This window comes from Cetorhinus maximus, chromosome 12, assembly GCF_964194155.1.
Source record: "Cetorhinus maximus chromosome 12, sCetMax3.hap1.1, whole genome shotgun sequence".
Lineage (NCBI taxonomy): Eukaryota > Metazoa > Chordata > Chondrichthyes > Lamniformes > Cetorhinidae > Cetorhinus > Cetorhinus maximus.
In genome coordinates, this window is record NC_135890.1 from 91,237,796 (window position 1) to 91,265,645 (window position 27,850).

A 27,850-nucleotide genomic window follows, 5' to 3' on the forward strand; every position below is an offset into this window, starting at 1 on the left:
TTCCCCGCTCTAGAGACTGGGCTCCTTTACCAGCCTTCCTGGAATTAGAATAAGATTTGTGCTAAAACGGACATTGAAAGGGGTTTATATTTATCAGTCGTCATTTAATTGCATCCAGTGAATTGGTGCTTACGTAAGATCCGATTGTTGTGAATTTGATAAGAAATAAATTGGGCTTGAAAATTAATCAGTCACATTTTGGAAAGCCTGGGGTATTGATATGAAGAGGGGAACGGGCGGGGGAGGGGGTGTTGCTGTTGATAATGAAACCTCAGAGTAAGGTTCACAATTCGGGAACCTAACTACAGATCCACTAAGTCTTGACGCTGAAGCAGAGCTGCCCACTGTGACCTGATTGATTTCCAAGCCGCTCTCCCGGTTCCTTTTCAGTGTCAGATAGAATTTGTCTGAGTGAAGCCACGTGTCAGAGACCGGGGTGGGTGGGGGGAGGTGTGGGGGAAAGCCAGACAGGGGGTGCACGGAGCTCGGATCTCCTTTAATCGCAGGGAAATGATTGCAGCGGATTCCTTCGCAGAAATTAATGCCACACCATCATGTCTTTCGCTTGGCTCCCGTGTGCTGATTCACTGGAAGTGACAGAAAGGGAAGGTTCCTTCAAACTCGCCGCATGAAGATAAGGGTGAAGAGTCTTTGTGATCTGGAGATTAAAAATGCCAATGCACCCGGTGACTGCGACTTTAATGTACAGGGGTATTTATACGATCCCTGATATCCTCAGCAATCAAGACCCCATTGACATACCTGAGGATGAACTGGAAGGTTAGTGTTATCCATCTGTCTTATTGCACATCGTGGTCGTGTTACCTACGAGGACTGTGACATGTTTGTTTCATGCTACACCAGCAACCCTCCTTTAACGGCGTTGTCACATCCTTAAAAACTGTTGCTGAGAGGGAGCCCTTATCTCTTCTCTGTAGTTAAGGGAGAGGATTCTGACTGTGGAAATGTTTGAGAGAGAAAGAGAGGGAGGGAGAGATAGAAGCATTTAGAGACAGTTAAGTCATAGAGCGAGTGCATTAGATAGGGAAAGATAAACAGGGGCCTCCCCCCCACCCCCACCCCCACCCCCCTCCCGTAAATATTGCCACAAAAACAGATGGAATGAGTGAAAGGAAAAGCAAAGCTTTTGGGGAAAGGGGGCGAGTGTTTGGTTGGGTTACAGAGCATTGGCATTCAGCGCGCGTCTGCTGGTCTAGTTTTCACTAGCCAATGGTGGGAGAAAGACCAGGACCCATTTTCCCTTGTCCATGTCAATTTAATAGTTTTTATTATTGGGGACAATCTGCTGTTTTACCTTGGGGCTGAGGTAGACAGTTTGCACTAAAGCCAAAGGATCTGTCCAGCCTTAGACATCAATCACTCTCCCAAGTAATCTACAGAGATTGGAGGCAATTCCCTGGGCGCATGAACAGGTCTTGTGCCAACGTGCGAACGTGTTGCTGGGTTTCTGATTCATCCGCTTCCGCACGCTGGGTAACTTTAAACAGCAATGGAAAATTGCCATGGGTTTAAAGAGGTCTAAATGGTGCGGTGCCACACTTCAGCAGCCCCTTTAATAGTCTGCTGCTAACTAATATACACGAATATTTGTAGATATTCACAAGATCGCGTGCTTCTTTGAGAATTTTGTCACGAATTAGTTGCACAGGGAGAGCCACAGATTTGACCACGAATCTTTTAAAAGTGTCCCAAATCAACCTGAGACCATTGAATGACATCCAAAAGGAGGCGCGCTATTTGACTCCTCTCTGTATTTTCCAGTTGTTGCAACTTCCAGAGAACCAGAATGTTATAAATGAATGAGCACGTCTTGCAGATTATTCCATAACCTCCGTGTGAGTGCCATTAAACCTGGCTTCTCCCAACAGAGATCCGCGAGGCTTTTAAAGTCTTTGACCGCGATGGGAATGGGTTTATCTCGAAGCAGGAACTGGGGATGGCAATGCGATCGCTGGGCTACATGCCTAATGAGGTGGAACTGGAGGTGATCATCCAGAGACTGGATATGGACGGTAGGAGGCAGAATACAACTTCTCCCATCAGGTGTCAGAATGATAACAATAGCGGGGCGGCGGTAGCTCAGGACTAAACCTATTTGAATCGGCGCGATGATTTAAACATCAAGAATTCGCGTAGGGCGTTGATCAACAGTTAGCTTCAGCAGAAATAGTTTGCCCTGGATCTGGCTCCAGTTACATTCGGTTCTTGGAAAAACGTTTGCTGAATTGGTCCTTCGTTTATTCTCTCTTAAACGCTGGTTTTCTGCAGCACCAGAAGCCGGTTCCATCTAAATCAGATTCGATAACATGGAGCCAAGTGGGTTATGCAAAGGTTCATGTCCACAGGTGTGTGTATAAAAGGGCTTGGGAAAGCAACAGGTTTCACATCAAAATGATACAGCTCTATCAACTAAATAAAAACGAAATTTGAAGTGCTGCAGCAGACGCTGGTGTTTAGCAAAGTAAATAAACGACACTGTAATTATGGTGGAACATAAGGTACTGTCACTTTAAATCCAAGATGTTATCTGGCAACGGCAGATTCCAATATGATTGGCTGTTTTTTTTAATGGAAGCAGTGGCTGTCGACAATTCCAAATGCCAATGACTAATTCCTGAGCCCACCGTGTTGAGCTGGTGTCAAGGAAATAGTCCCCAGCTCAGCGACCGGACTACTGCAGCAAAGTGCAATCTTGCAGAGGCAAAGTGTGGGCATGTTTGAGGTGTAATAGCCTCGAGCAGTTTGAATTGTCCCGATGCCAATCTCGTCATTGTCCAACCTCGCTGCACATTGAGTTTATTCGGATCCCACCAAAGCTTGACAGGAATTTAATGTCAAGAGGATAACCTTAGTGAGGAAGAGGTGTCTTTGGCTATCGGAAAGTGAGTCAATCTCGGAGCACAGTTATATCCCACTGATCAAGGGAAAGGGAGCCTTAATTTGCGCCATTATTTAATAAACTCTTTTGCTATCCTCACTTCTTCATCAGAAATGGGCAATTCGTCTCTTACACGCGTCACTAAATATTTGTTCAGTCTATTTTTTTTTTCATGTGTTGTCTTTTTCAGGTACTGGTGTATTTATTTATAATGTTATTTTTAAAAGGTTATTATAGCCTGTACACGAGCTGTGGATAATCTGTTATGTCAAACTGATTGTCAGGATAACATCGGACTGCTGTGTATTCCGCAAGGCCCATTACTGCTAACACGGGCCATTGTTAATCTGGGGAGGGGGCACACGGCACTGGAGATATGAGATGAGATTTGTTGAGGGGAAACTCCATTATCGTTCAAAACGAAACTTGAAATCGGGATAACTGGTGGCTGCGGGGTAGGAAAATGTCACTCACAGGTTCCACCGGTTCTTTAAAGTTGAAATTGGGCCAGAATAGGAATGCCCCTCCCAAAAAAAAGGGGACAACTTGAAGTGCACAAGTCACAACAGTGAGGTGGAAATGAAATGCAATATTTGGAGGTAATGGGAACATACAAACTGAAGGGAAAAGGAAATAGAGATGGACTGGGAAGGGCAATGCCAGGACATGGTGGTGCCAAGAGTAGAGGAAGCAACACCAACAAAAATCTAACATGAAGAATTTTCCCAACCACAATGAGGGGGAAAATCCACAGCCTCTTCTCAATTTGGAAGAGATAATTGTAGCTACAAATCAGGTAAGTGTGACCTGGTAGACTCAGCCCATCACCTTGTACACCAGAGATTGACCAAATCTAAGCACCTTCCAAATTTGAATAATATCAATGGTTTCTTCAGAAGATTTGAACTGTTAATGGGATAACTCATCGCAGGCAGATGTATGAAAGAGTGAGCTGTAGCATCAAAGGCCTTTTCACATCCACAGCATGTTCCAAAGTGATGCACAGCCAGTCAATTACTCTTGAAGTATGGTTACTGTTACTTAGGCAAATCTAAAGACCAATTTGTACACCACAAATTCCTACAAATTGAAAGAGATAAATAATTAGTTAACCCACTTTTGCTGGCATTGGCTCAGGGATGAATGCAGGCCTGCATACTGGGAGAGCTCCTTTTCACTCTCAATAATGTCGTCGGATCTTTTACTCCCACCCGAATAGGCAGACAGGGCCCTTGGTTTAACAATATATCCAAAATACATCTTATCTGACAGTGCAGCACTCTCTCAGTGCTACACTAAAGAATGCTCCAGTCCTGGCCTGGGGACTGAACATTTGTAACTCAGATGCAAGGTGCTGGCACCAAGCCAAGCTGATAGTGTCATTGTGAGAATGCATCCACTCTATATTGCCATGTAGAAGCTCGTTCGTGTATCATGATAATTCAGTGAATTGCACAATCCCAAATTATTTTAACCTCATTCTAGGAATTTGATGGCATAAATTTAAAATGCTACTTACATATCATGCAAACTTCCTAGAACATACATTTATCATGAAACAGTTAAATGAAAATAGCTTCAGCTTCAGAAAGCTGTGAGGCTCACATCTCTGAATGACTAAACAATAATCTACTTACTGCAGCAAGCAACCAATGATATTAGGAGCATTTAGTCAGGTGCTAATAACTCCTCCATATTCCCAGCCCCTCTCAACTTTGTAAAGGAAAGGCATGGAAACAGAATAGATTTTGCATCTTCAGGCACTTATGTCTCCTTTTATTATTGGCTCCTATTCCACTGCAGCAAGTGCCCTGGAGAGGTTCGCCAAATTTCTTAACTATGCCACAGTGAAGTTCAGGCGGCAACAGTTTCAGCCCAACCACCTCCAGCAGTGATGCCGCATGATTTATTAAGTGGTTGAAGTTAATTGCATGCACAACACCTGTTCCTAACAATTGGTTGAAAGATGTACTGCTGAGTTAAGCCTTCCTTGAAATTTGTTCAATGATCTTAATGCTGCTCAAAGTAGTCTTAACATCTGGACTGCTATTGGTAAGTCAGTGTAAAAATTACAAAATTTTACCCATAGCACTTTTCTTTTAGGTGGTTCTAGATCTATAATGAAAAGTACAGAGAGCAATCGGTCCCTCTGGAAGATAACTTACCATGAGAAAAGTTACGGTGCAGAAAGAGGCCATTCAGCCCATCATGTCTGCACCGGCCATAAAAGAGGAAAAAAAAAACTAGCCCCTCATTTTAATCCCACTTTCCAGCATCTCATCCATAGCCTTGCAGGTCACAGCACTTCAAGTGCAGATCCAGGTACCTTTTAAAAGAACTGAGCATTTAATTCTCAACCACCAATTCAGGCAGTGAATTCCAGTTACCCACCACCCTCTGGGTGTAAAGGTTTTTCTCATGACCCCTCTAATCCTTCTACCAATCACCTTAAATCTATGCCCCCTGGTAATTGGCTCCTCAGTTAGGGGAAACAAGTCTTTCCTGTCTACCCTATCTAGGCCCCTCATAATTTTGTACACCTCAATCAAGTCACCCCTCAGCCTCCTCTGTTCTAAGGAAAACAACCCTAGCCTATCCTCATAGCTTCAATTTTAAAGCCTTGGCAACATTTTTGTAAATCTGCTCTGTACTGTCTCAGAGCAAATATGTCCTTCCTGTAATGTGGTGACCAGAACTGTACAGAAAGCTCCAGCTGTGGACTAACCGGCGTTTTATATAGTTCCAGTGGTTCCCCCCACTCCCCCCCCCCCACCTGAATCGCTGGATCATCCGTCCATGTCAGCGGGAACACACGCCGACGTGTTTCACAACAGCACAGAAGTGACGTGCATTTGGCAGGCTGCACTTCGCTCTGGACTTCAAGGTTTGTTTGCCTACCTTGCTTTGGGCAGCACTCAGTCATCAGTGCCAGGCTTCACAGGTAGCGCTACATCACTTTTAGGGGGGCTCACGGATAGGTCTCTACTACTAGATCAGCCGTATGTGGGTGGCTTTTCAATGGCTGCAGGGCAAGGTCTTGCTTGGGGAAAGGGGAGAAGTGGCCTCAGGTAAGGGAAGAGGCTGCAGGATGAGGGCTGTACTAGGGAAGGAGGGTATCCCAGGGTGTGTGTGGGGACACATGCTGATCTGTGCAAGTGGCCTCAAGATGGTGAGGGCTGAGGAAGCAGTCTCCAGAGGAGATGAGGCCAGGTGGACATGTGACGGTGTGTGTGAGAGAATGGGTGGTGATGTCCCTTGAGCTGGCAGTGAGTGAAATGCCAGTGAATATGTGATGGGCTTGAGTGTGTGAGTTTAGAGTGGTGAGATGGTTGCCTTACCCTGGCAGCACGTTTGAGATCATTCATCCTTTATCTGCATTGGATGGCCAACCTCTTCTGTGCAGCATTGGCACTGGTCACCACTGCCATCGCCTACCAAGCCGGAGTGGTAATGTTGCTTCCCCTCCTGCGGCTAGAGAGGCGATAGAAGACATCACAGCGGGCCTCCACGGCATTTAAAGGGCGCTCAAGGGCTGCAGTCTTATTGTCTTTTGCTGCTGTCCTGGGCTGGAAGCGCTGAGCGCGGCTGTACTTTAAATGTGGTGCCTGGCGTGATGGAGCAGTGAGGTGACAACGTGGCAGACGAATGAGAGCACGCCCATCATGGAAACAGCGTGTTTTCTGGGAATGCATAAATAATGTTTGGGACGATACAGTGTGAAAACCTGCCATCGCGGCAGACGGGTAAGATGTTGTTTTACCCGCCGACTATCACACTTGCAAATCTGGCATGATTCCACCCAATAGCTGTATCCAATCCACTTTCACCAGTTCACCTCTCAGCTTTGTAAAATTTGTCTTCCCCCCCAGTTTAGAACTCTTACTCCTGTTCTATCTTTCTCCTTTTCCATAATGATGCTAAATCTAACTATATTATGGTCACTAACTCCAAAGTGGTCCCTCACTGCTACTTCATTCACTTACCCAGCTTTGTTTCCTAAGACTAAATCTAGAATTGCACCCCCTCTCATTGGGCTTGTTACATGCTGGCTAAAAAAGTTCTCTTGAATGCAATTCAAGAATTTTGTGCCCTCTGTGTACATATCCCAATTGATATTAGGGTAGTTGAAGTTTCCAACTATTATTACCCTATTATTTTTGCACTCAGAAATTTACTCTCCTAACTCCCTTCCACTCTTTGGGAGTCTATAGTACACTCCTAGCAGTGTGGCTGCCCCTTTTTATTTGAGCTCAACCAATATGGCCTCATTTGATGCTTCATTTAGTATATCATCCCTCCTCACAGCTGTAATTGATTCTCTAACCAATAATGCTACACCCCCAGCCTTTTTTGTCCACCCCTCAATCCTGTCTGAAAACTTTCCAGGGATGTTGACCTGCCATTTTTGCCCCCTTTTAAGCCAAGTTTCCATTATAGTGATGATATGCTGCCATGTATCTATGTGTGCCCTCAGCTCATTGGCTTTATTTGCTATACTCCTTGCATTTACATATACACCTTTTAACACTGCCAAATTCCTGCACTGTGTTCTTTTTAACCTGTGCTTCTTCTGTCTTTCAAAGTCACTAATTTTCTATCTCCCATTCCCTGCTCTGAATTTGGCCTCAGGTTCCCACCCCCCCTGCCAATCTAGTGTAAACCACACCCCCAACAGCACTAGCAAACCTCCCTGCGAGGATATTTGTCCCAGTCCTGTTCAGGTGTAGACTGCCTGGCTTGTATGGATACCACTTTCCCCAGAACTGGTTCCAATGCCTCAGAAACCTGATGCCCTCCCTCCTATACCAGCTTTCCAGCCACGTGTTCAATCGCTCTATTCTCCTATTTCTATACTCACTTGCATGTGGGACTGGGACTAATCCTGAGATTACTGCTTTAGAAGTGCTACTTTTCAATCTCCTCCCTAGCTCCCTTTTAGGACCTCACCCCCTTTCCTATCTAAGTCATTGGTACCAACATGGACCATGACCTCTGGCTGATCACCCTCCCACCAGAAGAATGTGCTGCTGACATCCTGAACCCTGGCAGCAGGGAGATGACATGCTATCCTGGAATCATGTCTATGGCCACAGATACATCTGTCTCTTTCTATAACTAATGAATTCCCTATCATTACAGCTCTTCCTTTTTCCTTCCTCCCCTCCTGTACAGCACTGTACAGTGCCACAAACTTGGCTTTGACAGTACTCCTCCAAGGAACCAACGCCCTCGCCAGTATCCAAACGGAAAACCGATTGACAAGCAGGACCCCAGAGGATTCCTATACTAGTACCCTTGGACTACCTGGTGGTCCCATTCCTTTTCTGCCTCCAGGCTCCAAAGCTGCGCTGTGACCACCTCTCTGAGCGTGCAATCCACAGATGCACCACAGTGACTCCAGCCGCCGCTTGAGCTCTGAAACCCAGAGCTCGAGTTCTGCAGCTGGCTACGCTTCCTGCACATGTGGCCAATTAGGATACCCGTAATGTCCATGACTTCCCACATATTACAGGATATGCATTCCACGACCAAGCTGTCCTGCCATGGCTTCAGTTTACTTCCCTTATGTTAACTTAATTTTGTACTACTTTATTTTATCTGTCCTTGCCTTAACCTTCCTTCCCTATTACTTGTGTTTCTTACTTAAATCTAAGTAGCCATTTCTTTTAAAATAATGCATTTTTCTAATTTTCAGCTACTTAAAGAACCTCCCTAACAGCAGTTTCTCACCAACTAATGACCTTATGTCTCTCCTGTGATATCACTCTTGGATTTTTTTAAACTCGGCCCTCTCGTGCAGCTTTTTAACTCCTGGCCTCCTGGAGGCTGAAAAAGATAGAGCAAGAAAAGAGCACCTCCATCCCTTCCTCAGCAAACTCCCTTACTCACCAAACTCATTGTAATTACACTCAGAACCAGCTGCACTCCCAGCATGAGCAAGATTTGAACATAATGCCAGACATCTATCAACTTTGTGACCTTTTGAAAATCCAGCATTGTTTCGATTTCAATTGATGAAGAAAGTTAGTATTAGGGGGTATTGTTCATCCCTACAAGTAAATGTGCATTGTTCTTTTTGCCCCACTCACATACATGCATTATGAATGAACCTGTGGGCATATCATATAAAATGCAAGTTTTTTTTCTTACAATTCCTCATCTCACTGGTATTGTTTCCTTATTGAAGTTCACGGTGTAGGCAAGTCATTTATGGGATGGCATTCTTGACTTTACTAATTTTAGGAAAATTATGGACATGAATGTAGATAGAAAGTGCTAAGAGGAAATGCTACGGTAAAATAAAAGCAAGGGTCCATATTCTATTTAGTTAAGGTATGTCTGGGGAGCTCAGTGTGGTGATTTGCACATCCTGCGGTATGTGGGAAATCCTAGACACTCCTGGTGGTTTGGATGACCATGTGTGCAGGAGGTGCATCCAACTGGAGCAACTCGAGCTCTGGGTTTTGCAGCTTGAGCAGCAGCTGGGGGCACTATGGTGCATTCACGGGGCTGAGAGGTTCGTGGATAGCATGTTTCAGGACGTGGTCACCCCGCAGCTTAAGGAAGTGCAAGCAGAGAGGGAATGGGTGAAGAGGAGGGGGGTTGCAATATTGATCAAGGAATCAGTTATAGCAGTGAGGAGGGACGATATCTTGGCAGGATCATCAAATGAAGCCAAATGGGTAGAAGTAAAAAACACAAAAGGGGCAAACACTCTGTTGGGTGTGTACTATAGGCCCACAAACAGTCAGGGAGAGATAGAGGATCAAATATAAAATCAAATTTCAGAGAAGTGTAAGAATAATAAGGCAGTAATAGTAGGGGATTTTAACTACACAAATATTAACTAGGATGGTTTTAGTGTGCAAGGTAGGGAGGGAGCAAAATTATTAAGTTGCTTCTAGGAGAACATTTTTAGACAGTACATAGAAAGCCTAACAAGGGAGGGGGCAGTTCTGGACCTAATATTTGGAAATGAGCCCGGGCAGGTGGAAGGCATATCAGTAGGGGAGCGTTTTGGAGATAGTGACCATAACTCAGTTAGATTTAGAATAGTTATGGAAAAGGATAAGGTTGGGCTGGGAATAAAAGTTCTAAACTGGGAAAAGGCTAATTTTACTAAGATGAAATACGATTAGGCTCAAGTGGACTGGGAGCAGCTACTTGCAGATAAAACTGTGTCAGAGCAGTGGGAGGCATTCAAGGAGGAAATAGCGAGAGTACAGGGCAAATATGCTCCCATAAAGACAAAGGGGGGGGACCATGACCGGAGAACCCTGGATGTCAAGGGACATAAAGGTTAGGATTAAGAAAAGAAGAGAAGCTTATGACAGATACCGAGGGCTCAATACAGCAGCGTCCTTAGAGGAATATAAAAAATGCAGAGGGGAACTTAAAAAGGAAATTAAGAAAGCTAAGAGAGTGCATGAAAAAGCATTGGTGGGCAGAGTAAAGGAAAACCCAAAGGGTTTTTTAAAATATATAAAGAGCAAGAGAATAACTAGGGAAAGAGTAGGGCCAATTAGGGACCATAGTGGTAATCTGTGTGTGGACCCGGAAGACATGGGTTCAGTCCTCAATGAATACTTTGCGTTGATCTTCACAATGGAAAAGGTCGATGCAGATATAGACATCAGGGTGGAGGACTGTGAAATATTAGAGAAAATTAACATAGAGAGAGGGGGTACTAGCGGGTTTAGCAGCCTTACATGTGGATAAATCCGGAGGCTCAGATGAGACATAATCCAGGCTGTTGAGGGAGGCAAGGGAAGAGATATCAGGGGCCCTGGCAGTAATTTTCAAATCCTGTCTGGCCACAGGTGAGGTTCCAGAGGACTGGAGGACTGCGAACGTTGTCCTATTATTAAAAAAGAGAGGAAGGGATAGACCAAGAAATTGCAAGTCAGTCATTCTAACCTCAGTGATGGGGAAGTTACTGGAAAGAATTCTGAGGGACAGCATATATCTGCACTTGGAGAGACACAGATTAATCAGGGATAGTCAGCATGGATTTGTTAAGGAAGGTTGTGTTTGACAAACTTGATTGAATTTTTTGAGGAGGTAACCATGAGTGTTGATGAGGGTAATGCATTAGATGCAGTCTACATGACTTTAGCAAGGCTTTTGATAAGAGGCCTCATGGCAGACTGGTCAAGAAAGTAAGAGCCCATGGGATTCAAGGCAAAGTGGCACGTTGGATCAAAAATTGGCTGAGGGGCAGGAAGCGGAGGGTGATGGTGGAGGGATGTTTCTGTGACTGGAAGTCTGTTTCCAATGGAGTTCCACAGGGCTCGGTGCTGGGGCCCTTGCTATTTGTGGTGTACATAAATTATTTGGACTTAAGTGTAGGGAGTATGATCAAGAAGTTTGTGGATGACCCAAAAATCAGTAGGGTGGTAAATAGTGAGGAGGATAGCCATAAACTGCAGGAGAATATCAATGGACTGGTCAGGTGGGCAGAACAGTGGCAAATAGAATTCAACCTGGAAAAGTGTGAAGTAATGCACTTGGGGAGGGCTAACAAGGCAAGGGATTACACTATGAATGGTAGGACCAGAAAGTACTGAAGATCAGAGGGACTTTGGTGTACATATCCACAGATCCCTGAAGGTAGCAGAGCAGATAGATAATGTGGTTAAGAAGGCATATGGGATACTTGCCTTTATTAGTCGAGGCATAGAATACAAGATCAGGGAGGTTATGCTGGATCTGTATAAAACATTGATTAGGCCACAATTGGAGCACTGCATGCAGTTCTGGTCACCACATTATAGGAAGGATGTGAATGCACTGGAGAGGGTGCAGAGGAGATTTACCAGGATGCTGCCTGGGCTGGAGGGTCTGAGCTATGAGGAAAGATTGGATAGGCTGGGGTAGTTTTCCTTGGAGCAACAAAGGTTGAGAGGGGACCTGATAGAGGTGTATAAGATTATGAGGGGCATAGATAGGGTGGACAGGAAGGCACTTTTTCCATTAGTAGAGGGCTCAATAACCAAGGGGCATAGATTTAAGGTAAGAGGTAGAAGGCTAAGAGGGGAGTTGAGGAGAAATTTCTTCATCCAGAGGGTGGTTGGAGTCTGGAACTCACTACCTAAAAGGATGGTTGAGTCAGAAACTCTTGTAACATTTAAGAAATATTCAGATATTCGCTTGCGTTGCCATAGCCTCCAGGGCTGTGGGCCAAGCGCTGGAAAATGGGATTAGTGTAGTCAGATCTTTGTTGACCAGCGCAGACACGATGGGCCAAATGGCCTCCTTCTGTAGTCGACGGCTATGAGTTTAAGAGGACATTTGTCTGTGTTTGCTGCTGCATTGAGGATTCCTGCTTCTCCAAAATTGAATTAACAAACATCAGCCTATTTTTTTAGTTTTGCTTGGTATAGACTTGTCAAAGGTCATTGATGAGGAGCCCATAGAGAATTCTTAGTTGCATAATTAAATCAAATAGAAGACATTTTAATCAGTCAGACCTGGCATTAATAAGCTTAACAATAGGAATATGTTGAAATATCACCAAGTTTATGGCATAAATAATTAGCCCACAAGAGATTTTTATCAGCAAACAGAAGGATTGCAGCTATTGATTGGTGTATTGCAGTGGATGAGACAGTAGCCAAGAAATATCGGGGGCAATTTTAACCTAACCCACCCAGTGGAAAAGAGAAACTTGCATTTATATTGTACTTTTCAGAACCTCAGGATGACCCAAAGCACTTTACACTTTTGAAGTGTAGTCACTGTTGTAATGTAGGAAACACAGCAGCCAATTTACACGCAGCAAGCTCCCACAACAGCAATGTGATAATGACCAGATAGTCTGTTTTATTTTGTGACGTTGATTTAAAGGATAAATATTGGCCAGGACACCATGGATAACTCCCCTGCTCTTCTGCGAAATGCTATGGGATTTTTTACATTCACCTCAGAGGGCAGACTTGGTTTAACATCTCATCCAAAAGACGGCAGCTCCAACAGTATAACACTCCCTCAGTTTCGCACTGGCTGTCAACCTTGATTTCTGTGCTCAAGTTTCTGGAACTGACACGATCAAGTCAGCTGCCTGTGTTACACCTCACCTGATTCATAATAATAGGCTGTGACATCAGGTGGGATTTAAAACAGACATCCTACCCCATCCTGTCAATTTTCCACTCGGCAACTTAGGTTAAAATTGGCCCCAAAGAGAGTCGATAAACGAAGCAATGCTTGCAGCAGATATTAGCTAAGGCAGTTACAGATACCACAGATGAGTAATTTACTGGGACATAGAGGTGCAATGTATCAGGAGTTTCATATTCTTCAGGGAGGCTGGGACTCAGAAATGTACACAATGATCAGGAGAGGTAGTCAGCTATCTGCAATAGATTATCAGTGTCAGTGAAAGGTACTATTGCCCTCAACTGTGATGCTCTGAGTAATTAGGACAACCGATATTTTTGTTTCAGTGCAACACAAAAACTTCAGACTGAATTAGTGTTACTGAGTTGCGCCTTGGTTGTGCTGTATGAGTGCAATGTGTCTTTCTGAAGTATTTACAGAGAATTACATAGACGTGGAAGCAGGCCATTCAACCTGACAGGCCCGTGTTGGTGTTTATCCTTCACATGAACAGTCCTAATCCCATGTGTCCATCTTGTTCCCATATTCCATTATTCCATTTTCTTCAGCCATTTATCTAAACTAATCCCAAATGATCTCAGCTTTAATCATTACCTCCAGCCAAGCATTTAACGGACTCAGAAAACCCTGTGTAAAAAAAAAAATTTTCTCCTGGTCTCAGATTTAATCTTATACCTATGTCCTTCTACTTTAGACCCTGAGATTACTGAAAATAATCTGGATATATTTATTCTTCTTGAGTTCTTTGTTCAAAGGCAGGTCTGACCCAGAGTGTTGCAATCTCCACCACAGGTAGGGCGAGAGTGCAAATCCCAAATGCAACCGAGCTGGAACAGGGATCAAACTCCATGTTGTTGGCATCAATTTGATCCACACTGGTTGTCCAGCCAACTAAGCCAACCAGCCAATCCCCCACAGTTCAAGTTGCTATTGCAGCATACACTTTTACATGTATGTTGTAGCCTGGAGTTTTGGATAGTGATGGTAGAGAATCCAATTTCTTTCCATCACATGGCTGACTAGGAATCTCCCCCACTCTTACTGGCTGTCATTAGCGTATGTTGGAAGGATTTACAAGTTAATACTCAACCTATTTGGCCTCATGACAAAAGCATCTTCCTTGGCCATCTAGTCCTGGAGTGGGACTTGAACCCAGAGCTTCTGGCTCAGAGACAGCAGCATTATGTAGAAAAAAATTATGTAGGGATATATTTATTTTATCCCTACATAATTTAAAACAATTCTATCAAATCACCCCTTCATCTCCTCTGTTCCCACAAAATCCATTCATATTTTTCACACCTGTGTCATGTTCTGCCCCAGCTAGAGTAATGTTTCCAATCCTGGACAGCAATCTTTTAGGAAGGATGTGAATGGTTGCGAGAGGGTACAGAAGAAATTTACTAGAATGGTTCCAGGGACAAGGGATTACAGTTACATGGATAGACTGGAGAAAATGAGTTGTTCTCCTTAGAACAGAAAAAGCTAAGAGGATATTTGATAGAGATAGTTAAAATCATGAAGGGTTTCGAGGGAGTAAATAAAGAGCAATTTTTTTCCAATGGTTGAAGGCTTTATAACCACAGGGCACAGATTAAGGGAATTTGCAAAAGAACCAGCAATGACATGAAAAACATGTATTGCAATGCGTGGTTTAGATTTGGAATGCATTGTCTGTCAGGGTATTGGTTAAATGTTCAATTGTAGCCTTTGAAAGGGAATTGGATAAATACACGAAGGAGAAAAATTGCAGGGATATCGGAAAGAGCTAGAGTGTGGGACTAACTGGATTGTACATCTGTACAAATCTATGATTCTATGGTTTGGATTTTCTCATACCAGACCCACTGTTTAATAAATGAAGGAAAGTGAAAGCAGGGAACTCTGGGCCATTTGGTAACTTAGTCATCAGTAGGGAAAATGCTAGAATCCGTTATTACAGAAGTGGCAACAGGGCACTTGGAAAATCACAATATGATTAGGCAGAATCAATGTGGTTTTATGAAAGGGAAATGTTTGACAAACCTGTTTGAGATTTTGAGGGTATAACTAATAGGGTAAATAAGGGAGAGCCAGTACATGCAGCATATTTAGATTTCCAGAAAGCATTCAATAAGGTGCCATGCTAAAGGATGTTAGACAAGATTAGGGCTCGTGGGATTGAGGGTAATATATTAGTATGTATTGATGATTATTTAATGAACAGAAAACAGAGTAGAAATAAATAGATCATTTTCAAAATGGTAGGGTTTAACCAGTGAAGTGCTACATGGACTAATGCTTGGACCGAAGCTGTTTACAATCTATATCAATGACTTCAATGAAGGAACCAAGTGTAGTATTTCGAAGTTTGCTGATGATGCAGAGCTAGGTGGGAAAGTAAGCTGTGAGGGATATACAAAGAGGCTGCATAGCTATATAGACTGGTTAGGTGATTTGAGCAAGAAGGTGACAGTTGGATTAAAGAGAGATGTGAAATTATCTATTTCAGTAGGAAGAATAGAAAAAAAGAATATTTTTTTAAAAGTGAGAGATTACTAAATGTAGGTATCCAGAGGGAGCTTGGTGTCCTTCTATATGAATCACTGAAAGCTATAGCAACAGCAAGCAATTAGGAAGGCAAATGGAATATAGTCTTTATTGCAAGGGAGACAGAGTATAAGAGTAAGGAAGTCTTGCTGCAACTGCAAAGGGCTTTGGTGAGGCCACATTTGGGATACTGTGCACAAATTTGTCTCCTTGCCTAAGAAAGGATATACTTAACTTAGAGGGTGTGCAACTAAATTAATTCCTGAGATGAGAGGGCTGACCTGTGAGGAGATTTTGTGTAGAATGGGTCTATATTCTCTGGAGTTTAGAAGAATGAGAGATGATCTAATTGAAATGTATAATATTCTTAGAGGGCTTGGCAGGGTAAATGCTACAAAACTATTTCCCCTTGCAGGACAGTCTAGAACATGGGGCTGATTTATGCCAGGCACCGAATTCACCATTGCCTTCCCCAGTAGGGAAAATAAAATCCAGCCCATGGGGTCATTATATCAGGATGGGGGGGTTGACCATTTAGGACCGAGATGAGGAGAAATTTCTTCAATCGGTGCGGTTGTGAATCTTTTGAATTCTCTGTCTCAGAGGGCTGTGAATGCTCTGAATATATTCAAAACATATATTGATAGATTTTGGGAATCAGGGAATATGGGGATATGTTGGGAAAATGATGTTGATGTAAAGTTCAGCAATGATCTTATAGATGGTGGGGCAGGTTCAAGGAGGTCATTGGTGTACTCCTGTTCCTGTTTCTTACATTCTTATGTTCAGACAGCATTCTAGTTAATCTGTGCTCTGTTCTCTTTATGCTGTCGGCATCCTTCCTGTAGTGTGGAGCCCAGTACTGCACATGCTATCGTCTTAAGGTTTTATTTAGACCATTACAACTTGATGATTACATTCCATAGCTCTTGCCATAAAACCCAGTATTCTATTAGCTATTTTACAGCCTTACTGGCTGTACTGGATTACTGGATGTAATTCTTTAGTGTCTAGTGAAGTTTAACCACCAAAGGATGTACTAGCTCTGGAGAGAGTGCAGAGGAGGTTTACAAGAATGTTGCCAGGGTTAGAAAAGTGTAGCTACGAGGAGAGATTGGATAGGTTGGGGTTATTTTCCTTAGAACAAAGAAGGCTGAGAGGTGGCTTGATTGAGGTGTAAAAAATTAAGAGGGGAATAGATAGAGTGGACAGGATAAAATAGATTCCCTTGGTGGAGAATTCTAGAACCAGGGGACATAGATTCAAGATAAGTGGCAGAAGGTGTAGGGGGGACAAGAGGAAGAACTTTTTTACGCAGAGGGTAGTGGGTGTCTGGAATTCGCTGCCCAAGTTGGTGGTAGAGGCAGAAACTCTAAACTCTTTTAAAAAGTACCTGGATCTGCACCTTAAGTGCTGTAAGCTGCAGGTCTATGGGCCGGGTGCAGGAAGGTGGGATTAGAAAGGGCACCTGGGTGTCCTCGGGCTGGCATGGACAAGATAGGCCAAATGGCCTCCTTCTGTGCTGTAACTTTTCTATGGTTCTATGGTTCTAAATCTCTCTGCACTTCCATATCGCCTAGCTTTCCCATATTCAAAGTATAATTATTTTTTTTTTAGCAAAAATATACATTTATTGACATTAAATTCAGTCTGCCATTTTTTGCCCCTTTTCACCAATTTATCAATTACCTTTTCAGCTTTCTTTGGTCCTCAGAATTTATTACTGTGCCTTCAAATTTAGGCACCATTCCCTCTAGCCTGGTATCAAAATTATTGACTACACAGTGCCATCCCAGAGCTAAACCCTGTGAGACAACTGCAACTATTCTGAGAAATGGCCAGTAACTCCTTCTCTGTTTCCTCCTTTCTGACCAGATTTTAATCCAATTTGCTACTCTTTCCCCCATTTGTAACTAACCCGGATGCACCTATATCTGTACTGGGGATTTCCTGTGCTGGAGTTGTGAGTTTGCTGTTTACACCATCTACTATTATCGTTTCAGGCTTACCTGATGGCACAGAACTGTTGCTAACACAAAGCAGAAGTTGGTCTTTGTAACTTTGCATGTGCTATAGCCGGAAAACCTTTCTTCGCTACCTGAGCATTGAACAGCAGGCATCCATGAGAGCTTAGAATCCCTCTTTCATGAGACCCTTTAACCATTTCCCAAGCAAATTGAAGCTGGCCATAACAGTATCATCAGGCATGATTTTGAGCACCCACTGAGACCAAAAATAGTTCCACTGGCCGGTTGTAATTTATAAACAACTGGTTTTGAGCAACAATCTACAATGGCCAGTGTGCCTGTTCGCTGCCTCCATCCCATCCCTGGACCATTTTGCTGAGGCGGGATAAGGGAGGGTGCAGCAGGGCTACCTACAGGGTAGCCTATCCGGTTCGTCAAGGGCCAATTAAAGGAGGCAGACATGGGTTTTCAATTCAGCCTCCAGGTACCACGGGTGGCAGGGCCTGATTAGGTGCCTGGAAGCGGCCTCCCAGTACCGGGGGAGGAGACCAGTGCTCCAGGCAGATCTAGGGGCCCTCCCTACCTGTATGGTGCAGCAACAGCAGCAGACTGCCCGATAGTAGGGCTCCCCCTCAACAGTGGTGGCCAGTGCAAAAGCCATTTTTTTTTAGTTGTTTAAAAAAAGGGTTGGTGAGAGGGCGTCTCCATTTTGAAGCGTCTTCTCCCTCACTTTCCAGTATATCTGCCTGCACCTTTTAAGCTGGAAGTTCTCTGGCCCTCTAGCTTTGAGAGCCTGCCCACCATGCTTAATTGGATGGCGAGTCCACCCTCTGGCTTTAATTAGCTGCCCCCAGGAAAATCACAATGAGTCATTGTTTCTCACCCATTGTGGGCTTCTGACCCACACTTGAACCTGACAGTGATGTTCAGAAGCTCACAGAGCTTGGGAGCATTTATGGAAAACGTTTCTATTATGCCAATGGTTGAGTGTCTTGGGTCTCCACTGCAGATGCAGATAACCATTGCTCCATGATGTTGCTCGTGGGAGCTGGCAGTGCCTATCTGCATGTTTAACTCCATGCTGTCCAGACTACCTTCATGTACAAGGAACAAGTGATTCCTCCATATGCTCTCATGGTCTTGCAACAGCCTTTATTCCCAAGCTATTCACAAAGGTCTATTCATATAACACAGGAGGGACATTAAGCATGCTGGACCTCTGCCCTGCACTAGATGGCTCAGTAACAATCAGCGCCATTCCTCACAACTGCTTGGTGACTCACCCTATGCTTCTTCATAGCTACTTCTGAAGGTTGTGTTGGTAATGGCTTCAAGTTTGGATGGTGGCTGGTATTTTATGGTGAATACTACGATTCAGATTTAGCTGAGCAGTGACTGTAAGTGATGCATTATGAGTTAATAAGCACACTTGTCTCTGATGCTCTATCACATGTTTCAGCATAATTACTTCTTTGGGAAAGGCTGGTGAGATATTACTAATAATTCAGTAGCTGAACAATTATCTACCATGAGTTTTGTGCTGTCTTCCAATATTCACAGACTCTGTTATAAAAACAAAATACTGCGGATGCTGGAAATCTGAAACAAAAGCAGAAAACGCTGGAAAAACTCAGCAGGTCTAACAGCATCTGTGGAGAGAAAAACAGTTAACGTTTCGAGTCCATATGACTCTTTTTTTAACTCTGAAGAAGACTCAAAATGTTAACTGTTTTTCTCTCCGCAGATGTTGTTAGACCTGCTGAGTTTTTCCAGCATTTTCTGCTCACAGAGTCTGTGCCTTCAAGGCTGTCCAGCCAAAGTGATCAACAGTGGCTCACTCAAAAAGCTTCATTGTCCAGGATTCCAACAATCGTTTCATGTTGCGCCCTATGATTGTTTTAATATTTCGCAATGGCACTGCCGCAACTTTTGCATACCTTTAACAACTTCAGCTTTCCACTGTGTGTATAGATGTCCTGTGCTGCTACTCAACCATAATGTTCATGCATTACCTTTTGTGCTGTAATTTAAGACTTGCAACTTCTATCTCATGTTCATGGGTCCTCCTGACAATTGACACAGGCTGCACCATGTCTATTATATGTTCTCGTGCATGTCACCTCATTTTCATACTTGGAAGTCAACCTCCCTCATACCAAAGGTCCATACTAGAATTCTCAGAGCTTAATCTGTAAAATATGATTTTCTCTGCGGCCATGTTCTACTACCGTTGCATTCTCCACAGCTGCATTACTAAACCTTGCACCACTCTTACTGCTAGGCTATTGTTTTCAATTGTACCTGCCCATGCTCACTTGTGCTGAGTAAATCATCCTGTGAAGCTCCCATTAACTCTCAATTTATACCATGTAGGGATGCCAATCCATGCATAGGAGTTCAGGAAGGAACAATCGAGGGAGAGTGCATCTTCAGAAGTGAGATTCCCCTTTCTTCAACTGAGCAGTTGCAGACACCAAATCATCAGAGGACCTAGAAAAAGGATAGAGCAACTACAGTTAGGACATGTTGGCATTGTTGAGCACCAGCAGTTGAGTAGAGCTCAATAAAGCTCAGTGATGCCAAGCTATGTGGGTGCATGTGTATGTGTGTAAAGGAAGGAAAAACAGTCAAATGCACTGCTATGCTGGCCTTTAGCCTTGCCATCTCCCAATCTGTGTGCTCAACCCAGTGGGGTTGATAGTGGTGTCCTCCATTGGAGTTAGAATTTGTAACATGACAGGGACAAAGTTGTTCTTGTTACTCTACTATGCAAGCTAGTCCTGCAGAAACAGTGGGAATGGAATAGTTTATGACTGTGAAAAGGTTGTGAATCTATGTGAGGCAGCTTAGCATAGTGTGTATGCAGAGAGGAAGAAGCAGGAAGTGTATGAAAAATATAATATTGTGTACATTATGAACAGCAACCTGGCATAGATGGTCAATCCATAATTGTGCAATGGTGCAACTCCAGTATACTTTTTATGGAACTCAATATAATCAAAAGTCTCAGAAAATCTTTAAAGTCCCTATTGCTTGATGCCAATGTCTTCTTCGTATTAGAGATCTTTTTATATAGAATTGTTCAGTTAATACAATAATTTATTTTTGAAAAATGGAGCTAAGATATCCAAATCTGTTGTACAAAATTTACTGCTGGTGCCAATGAAGTAACTTGAAAATGTTGTTAGGTTGATCTTTAAAACTATTAATCTGTACCAGTTTGCAAGATGGGTTTGGATGAAAAATCCGTTGAACTCATTTGACCTCATCTTTCCACAATATCAAGCCTATCAGCGATCACATTTACCGATCAGAAGCACAGACAGTGTAAGTCTCAATGCAGGTGGAGTTCTGAAGACTGTGACCTGACTGATTTCCAGATTAGTTTCCCAGACTCTGTTCAAGTGATTTAATTAGTTTGATGTGTACTTTGAGATATAAACCCCTACTTCTAATCCTAACAGTTCATTATATATTTAACATCTTGTCTTGTGCTACAGTGTTTTCAATGTGTACCTTTTTAGGATATGCCAGCCATATCACTTTATTACAGAAAGCCAAATTAATTCTTTACATTAATTTTCACTTATTTAATATTAAAAATAAATTACAAAGTTATAAAGGACTCTCTTGGTCCATCTGTTAATTTTACTGTAAAAAAAACTTCAAAAGTTAACACATTTTTATGCTAGGTTGCAGGGACTTAATACAATGTCAATCAAAGAGTGGATGGCAAAATATTTGACATTTATAGTTTGATGAAAAAATGCTTCAGAGGTTAATGATGAATCATCCATAGTTTGGTAAGATTGTACAGTATTATCCCAACTTAACTAAGCTCACAATTCAATTAATTTAGATCAAATGACCATATTTTCATCCAGTGAGCTAGTTTTTTTTTAAACAGAAAAAATAGATTTGATTAAAAATAAATCCACATGGTGAACAGGGTTAAGCAATAATAACCATTTCTTTTAATTTTACCATTACCCTGAATCTTCCTCTCATGTGAAAATGTGTTCAGAAAATTATTGGTTGGAATGTTTACTTGTTCAGGACTATTAAAGCTTTACAGATGATTTTGATGCATTGAGAAATGTCAGGTCATGATCTTTAGCCATGCTGGAATACTTCATAAACATAAATAACAACGATTTAAATGAGTTCAAATATATCCATTAATACTGTAGTTTGCACTTTATTACCTGTTCATGGTAAATTAGTTTGCAAGGACCTTCTACGTAAATCAGTTGAGGTCTGTCGATTGAAATGATCTGTGTGAATATGAACATACGAACATCAGCAAGCTTTTTGTTTAAAAAACAGCATAGAATATTAATGGAACAAGTATTAGTTTTCTTTCTGTTTTAATTGATTCTTTCCTAACTCCATTTCTGGTTGTGAAAACAATCAATGTTTTACATTATTTTCTCCAATTTTGAACTAATGAACCATAACCCTTCCAGCTCAGTTATTGAATGCTGAAGTCTCATTTCCTAGCATTGTATTTCTGTTGATGCTATTTTTCTTCAAATATATATATATTATGTTTCTGGCATATCCTCAACTGGCCTTTACCCAAAATATGATGTTGTTTGTACTCATGCTGATATTTTCAGTAAAATTATTACCCCTCAATTTCATATTTGTGTATTGTATCCCAAAAAAAATAACACAAGAAATAGGAGCAGGAGTAGATCATATGGCCCATCGAGTCTGCTCCACCATTCAGTACAATCATGGCTGATCTTGGGCTTCAACTCCATTTTCCCACCCGCTCCCCATGCCCCTTAATTCCCTGCGAAACTAAAAATCTGTCCATCCCAGCCTTAAATGTATTCAATGATGGAGCATCCACAACTTTCAGAGTTAGACACTTCCAAAGATTCACAACCCTTTGAGTGAACTCATCTCAGTCCTAAATGATCGGCCCCTTATACTAAGACTGTGCCCACGTGTTTTAGATTCCCCAACCGATGGAAACAATCTCTGAGTGTCTACCTGATCAAACCCCTTCAGAATTTTGTAGGTTTCAATGAGATCGACTCTCATTCTTCTAAACGCCAGAGAATATAAGCTTAATTTACTTAGTCTTTCATCATAGGACAACCCCCTTATCTCAGGGACCAATCTAGTGAACCTTTGCTGTACAGCCTCCAATGCAAATATATATCCTTTCTTAAATTTGGAGACCAAAACTGCATACAATAGTCCAGATGTGGCCTCACCCAAACAGCTAAAGATAAAATTCAAAGAGTGTTGTTTGACTTTAGGGAGTAAACATTTCTATTATCTGGTGGCATGTTTCATTCATTCTCACTTTGGAACAACTGTTTATTACATCTCCTTATTCCTGGAATGCACAAACAGTGCTCCTTAATGTCACAGAACTTCAAGGTGTGAAATTGAAGGGCTTCCTTGATCCCATGGATCAAACATGTTGCGAGGCAGATTTGAGGCAAAAAGGGGACGTGGCAACCAGGAGAGAGGCCTCCAGTTTCCAATGGGAGGGGAGTTAGTCTCAAGGCAAGTGTGTCCCCTTGCTAAAGCCCATCAAAAAGGGTCCAGGTTAAGTTTTTGGTGATGAGTAAACATCGTTCTCTATTGCAATTTGCCATTTTGGACACCCAAGTGTTTGGCTTTTTGTATGTCCTACAAGCACTTTGAAATAAGTGAGGGAACTCTGAGTATTGAGAAAAAAGCTGCTGAAAGTTGTTACCTGGAGACGGGCTATGAGAGCACATTCGCCTGTTCTGCGCTCAGTACATATCGTGATCTCGTTGCAGAGAGTCAGGCAGATGCTCCTGCAGTTCACCACGTAATAGAAGAATTTTCTCATAAGATGTGGCATGTACCCAAACTGTTTTCAGAAGGATGATGGTTATGCATTCATAGATATTATGCTGAATTGTGCTGCTTGCATGCTGTCTGTGAGGAGCTTCTGGTACCTGCTGTCCATCTAGCAAGAGGTAAAATCTGCACTTGTCAGTTGTCTGATGGGAAATAAACACAGTTTCTTTGGAAGCAAAATCAAAATGGCTCCAAGAATACATGCCTACCGATGGAAGCTTATACCCAGTTCATCTTCTTGGGTAAACACAATATTGGGCTGTAACTTCTGAGCTCCCAGGTATCGGATTTGGGGTGGGGGGGCATCCCAAAATGTGCTGGGGAGCTCCTCTTGGAACTTCAAAGGTAAGGATTTACATGCAATTACCCAGAAGTGAGAACTTCCTCTGGGCAGTTGCCCTGCTCTGTGAATCATCCGAAAATGCAATTTAAATTGTAAACTTTGGATGGTTCGGCTGTGTTACACAAATAGTTACCCAGAAAACATTAGAAGAATTAAAATCTCTTCTAACTCCTGTGTCACTGTTGTAAAGGCACAAACTGGTCCCCCACAGGATTCCCCCCAAAGCCCCCAATCCCCCAGGGTCTCCACCACACCCCCACCCCCACCAACTACCCCCCCCAACACGATATTCCTCACTACCCCCCCGATTCCCCATGGAATTCCCCTCCAACCCAACCCGACCTGACTCAACCCTCACCCCCCCGACCCGAACCCCTCCCCTGCAGTACCAATGCCCCGCCCCCGCCGTCCCCACCCGACCGGACACCCACCGCCACCACCCCTCACCATCAGCAAGTCCTACCGCTTCCCAACGTGACCGGATCTCCCCCGCCCCTCCCCCAACCTCCGACACCCCCCGCACCCCACCTCCAATGCCTGACCCCCCCTCCCAATGTCTAACACCCCCTCCACTCCCACCCCTCATATCCTATCCACTTACCTTAGAGACTTACCTTCTCCCTTGCCTGTCAATTTCTATGGGGCCTTTAAAATTACCTGGTTTAGAGCAGTTAGTGCCGTAAAAAAGGGGGCGTGTTCTCCTTCAATATGACTCTGCTGGACTGCGATGCTGGGCTTCAAAGATAACTGCGCTGCCTGGATTTCAGCCAGCCTGAGTCGGAAGGTTGGGCGAGACAGGCACGGAAGAAATTTCCAGCAAGTAATTGGGCACAGGGTGGCAATCCGACACTGATTGCCAATCCAAGGAAGTTATGGCCCAATAATCTAATAATTGTATGGCAATACGCTGCTAGTGATTGATCAGCCTTTCTGGCTCACTAATTGAACCTGGAGAGGTAGGTCTATTGTTGGGGACCTGATTAGGCTCCAGATAATCCTGAAAACTAAGTCCCAAAAGGTAGGATGGCAAAGCCATAAGAAATATAATGCTTTGCACAGGTACACCGTGCAGTTTTAGTTGGCTAAACACTAGCTCCACCATCGCTTACAGTTGGGTTTCTTAAGCTTTGGGTCTGCCAACCTGTACTTAAAATTGTTGGATTTGGTTAAGTAAACTGTGCCTTGGGATGTTTTTACTATGTTTAAGTCCACTATATAATTAAAAGTTGTTATTGGAGGTATTCCTAACAGAAGAAAGTGTGCACCGCAGATTAATGCAAACAGAACTCTGCAAGACGATGTAAAATTCTAAGTAACTTGAATTAGAAAATACTAAATATGAAATCTGACTGGCTAAACTTTTCAAAAAATGTCATTTCCATAGTAGAAAAATGAGCACAGGTAAAAGCTAAGTTCTTAATTTTTATTTTAAAGGTTAACAAATTTAGTACATATTTAATTGTCTACAAAGATAGTACTCCAAATAAAATACTTCTGTACCATATAGTTGTAATGTAATTATTTGTTCAATTGTAAATGTACTATAATTTCTTCTATGGTATATTTGCTAAAGTCTTCTTCAGCCAAGAAATTCAATGACACTGCTCCCATTTTCAGGAAGCTAAACAGGCAGCTAAGCTTCCACCATGGCGAGTAGGAAATGCATGTTCTTTATGAGCTGGCAGGATCCAGCCACCTTCTTGGTTTAGGTAAAACAAAAAGGCATCTGGAGCCAGTGCCTGAAACAGACATTAGGCCATTTGCATATGTGTAAAGGAAATTTCATTTTTTTTCCTAATGTTACTTTGGGATGCTGTGAAACAGGTTTGTGGGGGGTGTGTTTGTGTGTGACTAATTTAATTAAACTGAAGACAGTCAGGCTGCAAGGTTTAAATCATCAAAGGAATTAGGCGTAAAAACAAACATTTTAAGATGGTGATGGGTGAGCTAAGATGAGGTCCCAGTATGTACAGTGTGAATGGGAGTTTGCATTAGGAGATGAGTGAGAAGTGAATTGTTAGCTGTTTGAATTTCAGAGGGACATGACTGGATGTTTTACAACTGGCAAAATCATATGTAAATAAAGCAAAGTTATTACGTTTATTTTTCCCAAAAGCACTGACTATAGAGACAACATGAAAGATTTTTATGTTCTGGGAAAAGTAACTTCCAAAGCAAGGTTGAAACAATGGGATTTAGAGATCAAAGGGGAGAAATTATATAAGGAAAGATTGAAAGCTGTATGTGAGTAGCCATGTGAGATCTTGAAATGTGGACTGTGTGAAGACAGACATGTGAAGAAGCAGCCTCTAGCCACCCCAAAGAAGTATTTGCTAGTTTTAGAAAGCAAGGTTTTGGTAAAAGCCTTGGGTTTCCAGTGTTGAGTGAGAGGGAGAGAGAAACTGTGAAATACCTCCCTTATAACAATAGTGGGTGTCTTGTGGTAATATTACTGGATGTTTTATAGATTAAGAATCTATTTGGACTGTTGCCTAGAAAAGGCTATTTATTTGGGAGTCTAGTTAAGTAGAAATCTGTTGGGAACTGTTGTAAGACTAAATTTGACTGTGAAACTGTAATCTTGTGTGTTTAAGTTTTCTTTTCTCTTGTTAATAAATGTTTTAATTTCATCCTTAAAATCTCCAAAAGATGGTAGTGGATGCTTTACTTCTGATTTTAGTGCACATATCTTCTTTTAATAAAAATACAAACTGCAAATCATTGCGATAGCTTGGCCAAGTTCTCCTTTGGGATTTGATCAGACTGGCAATTTCCAGCTGCCATGTCCTAACATATGCAAATCAATCTTGTTTGAGGCTTACTGTGTAAAATTGGGTTTCATATATAAACATACACACACATAATTGTTGGGTGAGGAGGAATAGGAGTGCTTCTCCTGAACCCACATTGAAGCTGTGGGCTGCTTCTAGCCACCACTTATGCTCCACCTCCCTATTGGATTGAATCCTGCCCCTCCAAATTGCCAATGAACCAATCACAAACCTCTAGGCCTTTAGCCTATAGAATTGAATTTCATAGCTCATTCCCAGTAAGCGGGGATGCTTACAAATTCTTATTCTCATTAAGGGAATATCAACAGGATATAGAGTTTTTAAAAAATGATTTCACAGTCTAAAACCTTGCCCAGTCGCATATGAAAGATTAGCAAGTTTTTCAAACTACACTGTACTGGTGTTAACATGTGCTGGCATTAAATCTGCAACTCCCCATTTATCAATGTGTTCATGATTAACTTCTACCACATTCCATTTTATCCTATGCATAGTCATTTTCAAATTCCATCTCTTTCAACTATTAGATGGTTTGGACTACTTACTACTATATATCTACATTAAGCTGCAAGGAATTCTCCACAAATCAATGCTGCTTCATGATTAGCTGTCAGGAGGCAGTGTTTAAGTAGGGCAGCTGCATGATTTTCTCATTCCCCTCAAGGTGTGAAATTTTATTATCACATTATGTTCTATCTTATAATCTAGCTGGGAATGCACAAAGCTCGCCTGGCTGATATACCTTGTGTGCTGCAGTCAAACAAGTAGATTTTTACCTGAGAATAGTCCAGAATGAAAGATAGAGGGCTGAATTTTACGAGTCGGCGAGCGGGGGCGGGGCCCACTCACCGACATGTAAAATGACGCGAGGTGACATCGGGGGGAACTCCCAACGTCATTGCGTCTGATTTAAATTTTCAGGAAAGCGGGAGCGCAGCAAAATCAGCTGCGCGCCCGCCGACCTGTCAATGGCTCATTGAGGCCATTGACAGGATCAATTAAGCAATTAAAGGACCTGCCTGTCCAACCTTAAGTTTGGTGGGCAGGCCAGGAGCCCCGGTGGGAATTAGAATAAACATGAAACCTCATCCATGGGCGGGATGAGTTTCATGTAGGCTTTAAAAAATTTTAATAAAGATTTTGTAAAAATTATGGACATGTCCCAACTCATGTGACATTGTCACATGAGGGGACATGTAAGGGAAATTTTATTTTTCTACTTTTATCTTTTTTACATGTAGAGCCGATCTCCTTGAGGCTGCACTTAGCCTCAGGGAGATGAGTGCGCTCTTTTGCGCACATGCGCAAAAGAGCACACTCTTAATTTTAGGAATCCCCTTCCGCCCACACA

At 42.6% G+C, this 27,850-nt stretch overlaps 1 protein-coding gene across 1 annotated transcript in view; it reads left to right on the plus strand.

Moving 5' to 3' along the window:
* The first annotated feature begins 667 nt into the window (after positions 1-667).
* Positions 668-27,850, plus strand: part of cabp7a (calcium binding protein 7a) — a 70,139-nt gene continuing 42,956 nt past the window's right edge. The window contains exons 1-2 of the mRNA XM_078554098.1: positions 668-780; positions 1,890-2,033. Coding sequence (XP_078410224.1) covers positions 672-780; positions 1,890-2,033 — 253 coding nt within the window. The 5' untranslated portion in view covers positions 668-671. The remainder of the gene's footprint in view (positions 781-1,889; positions 2,034-27,850) is intronic.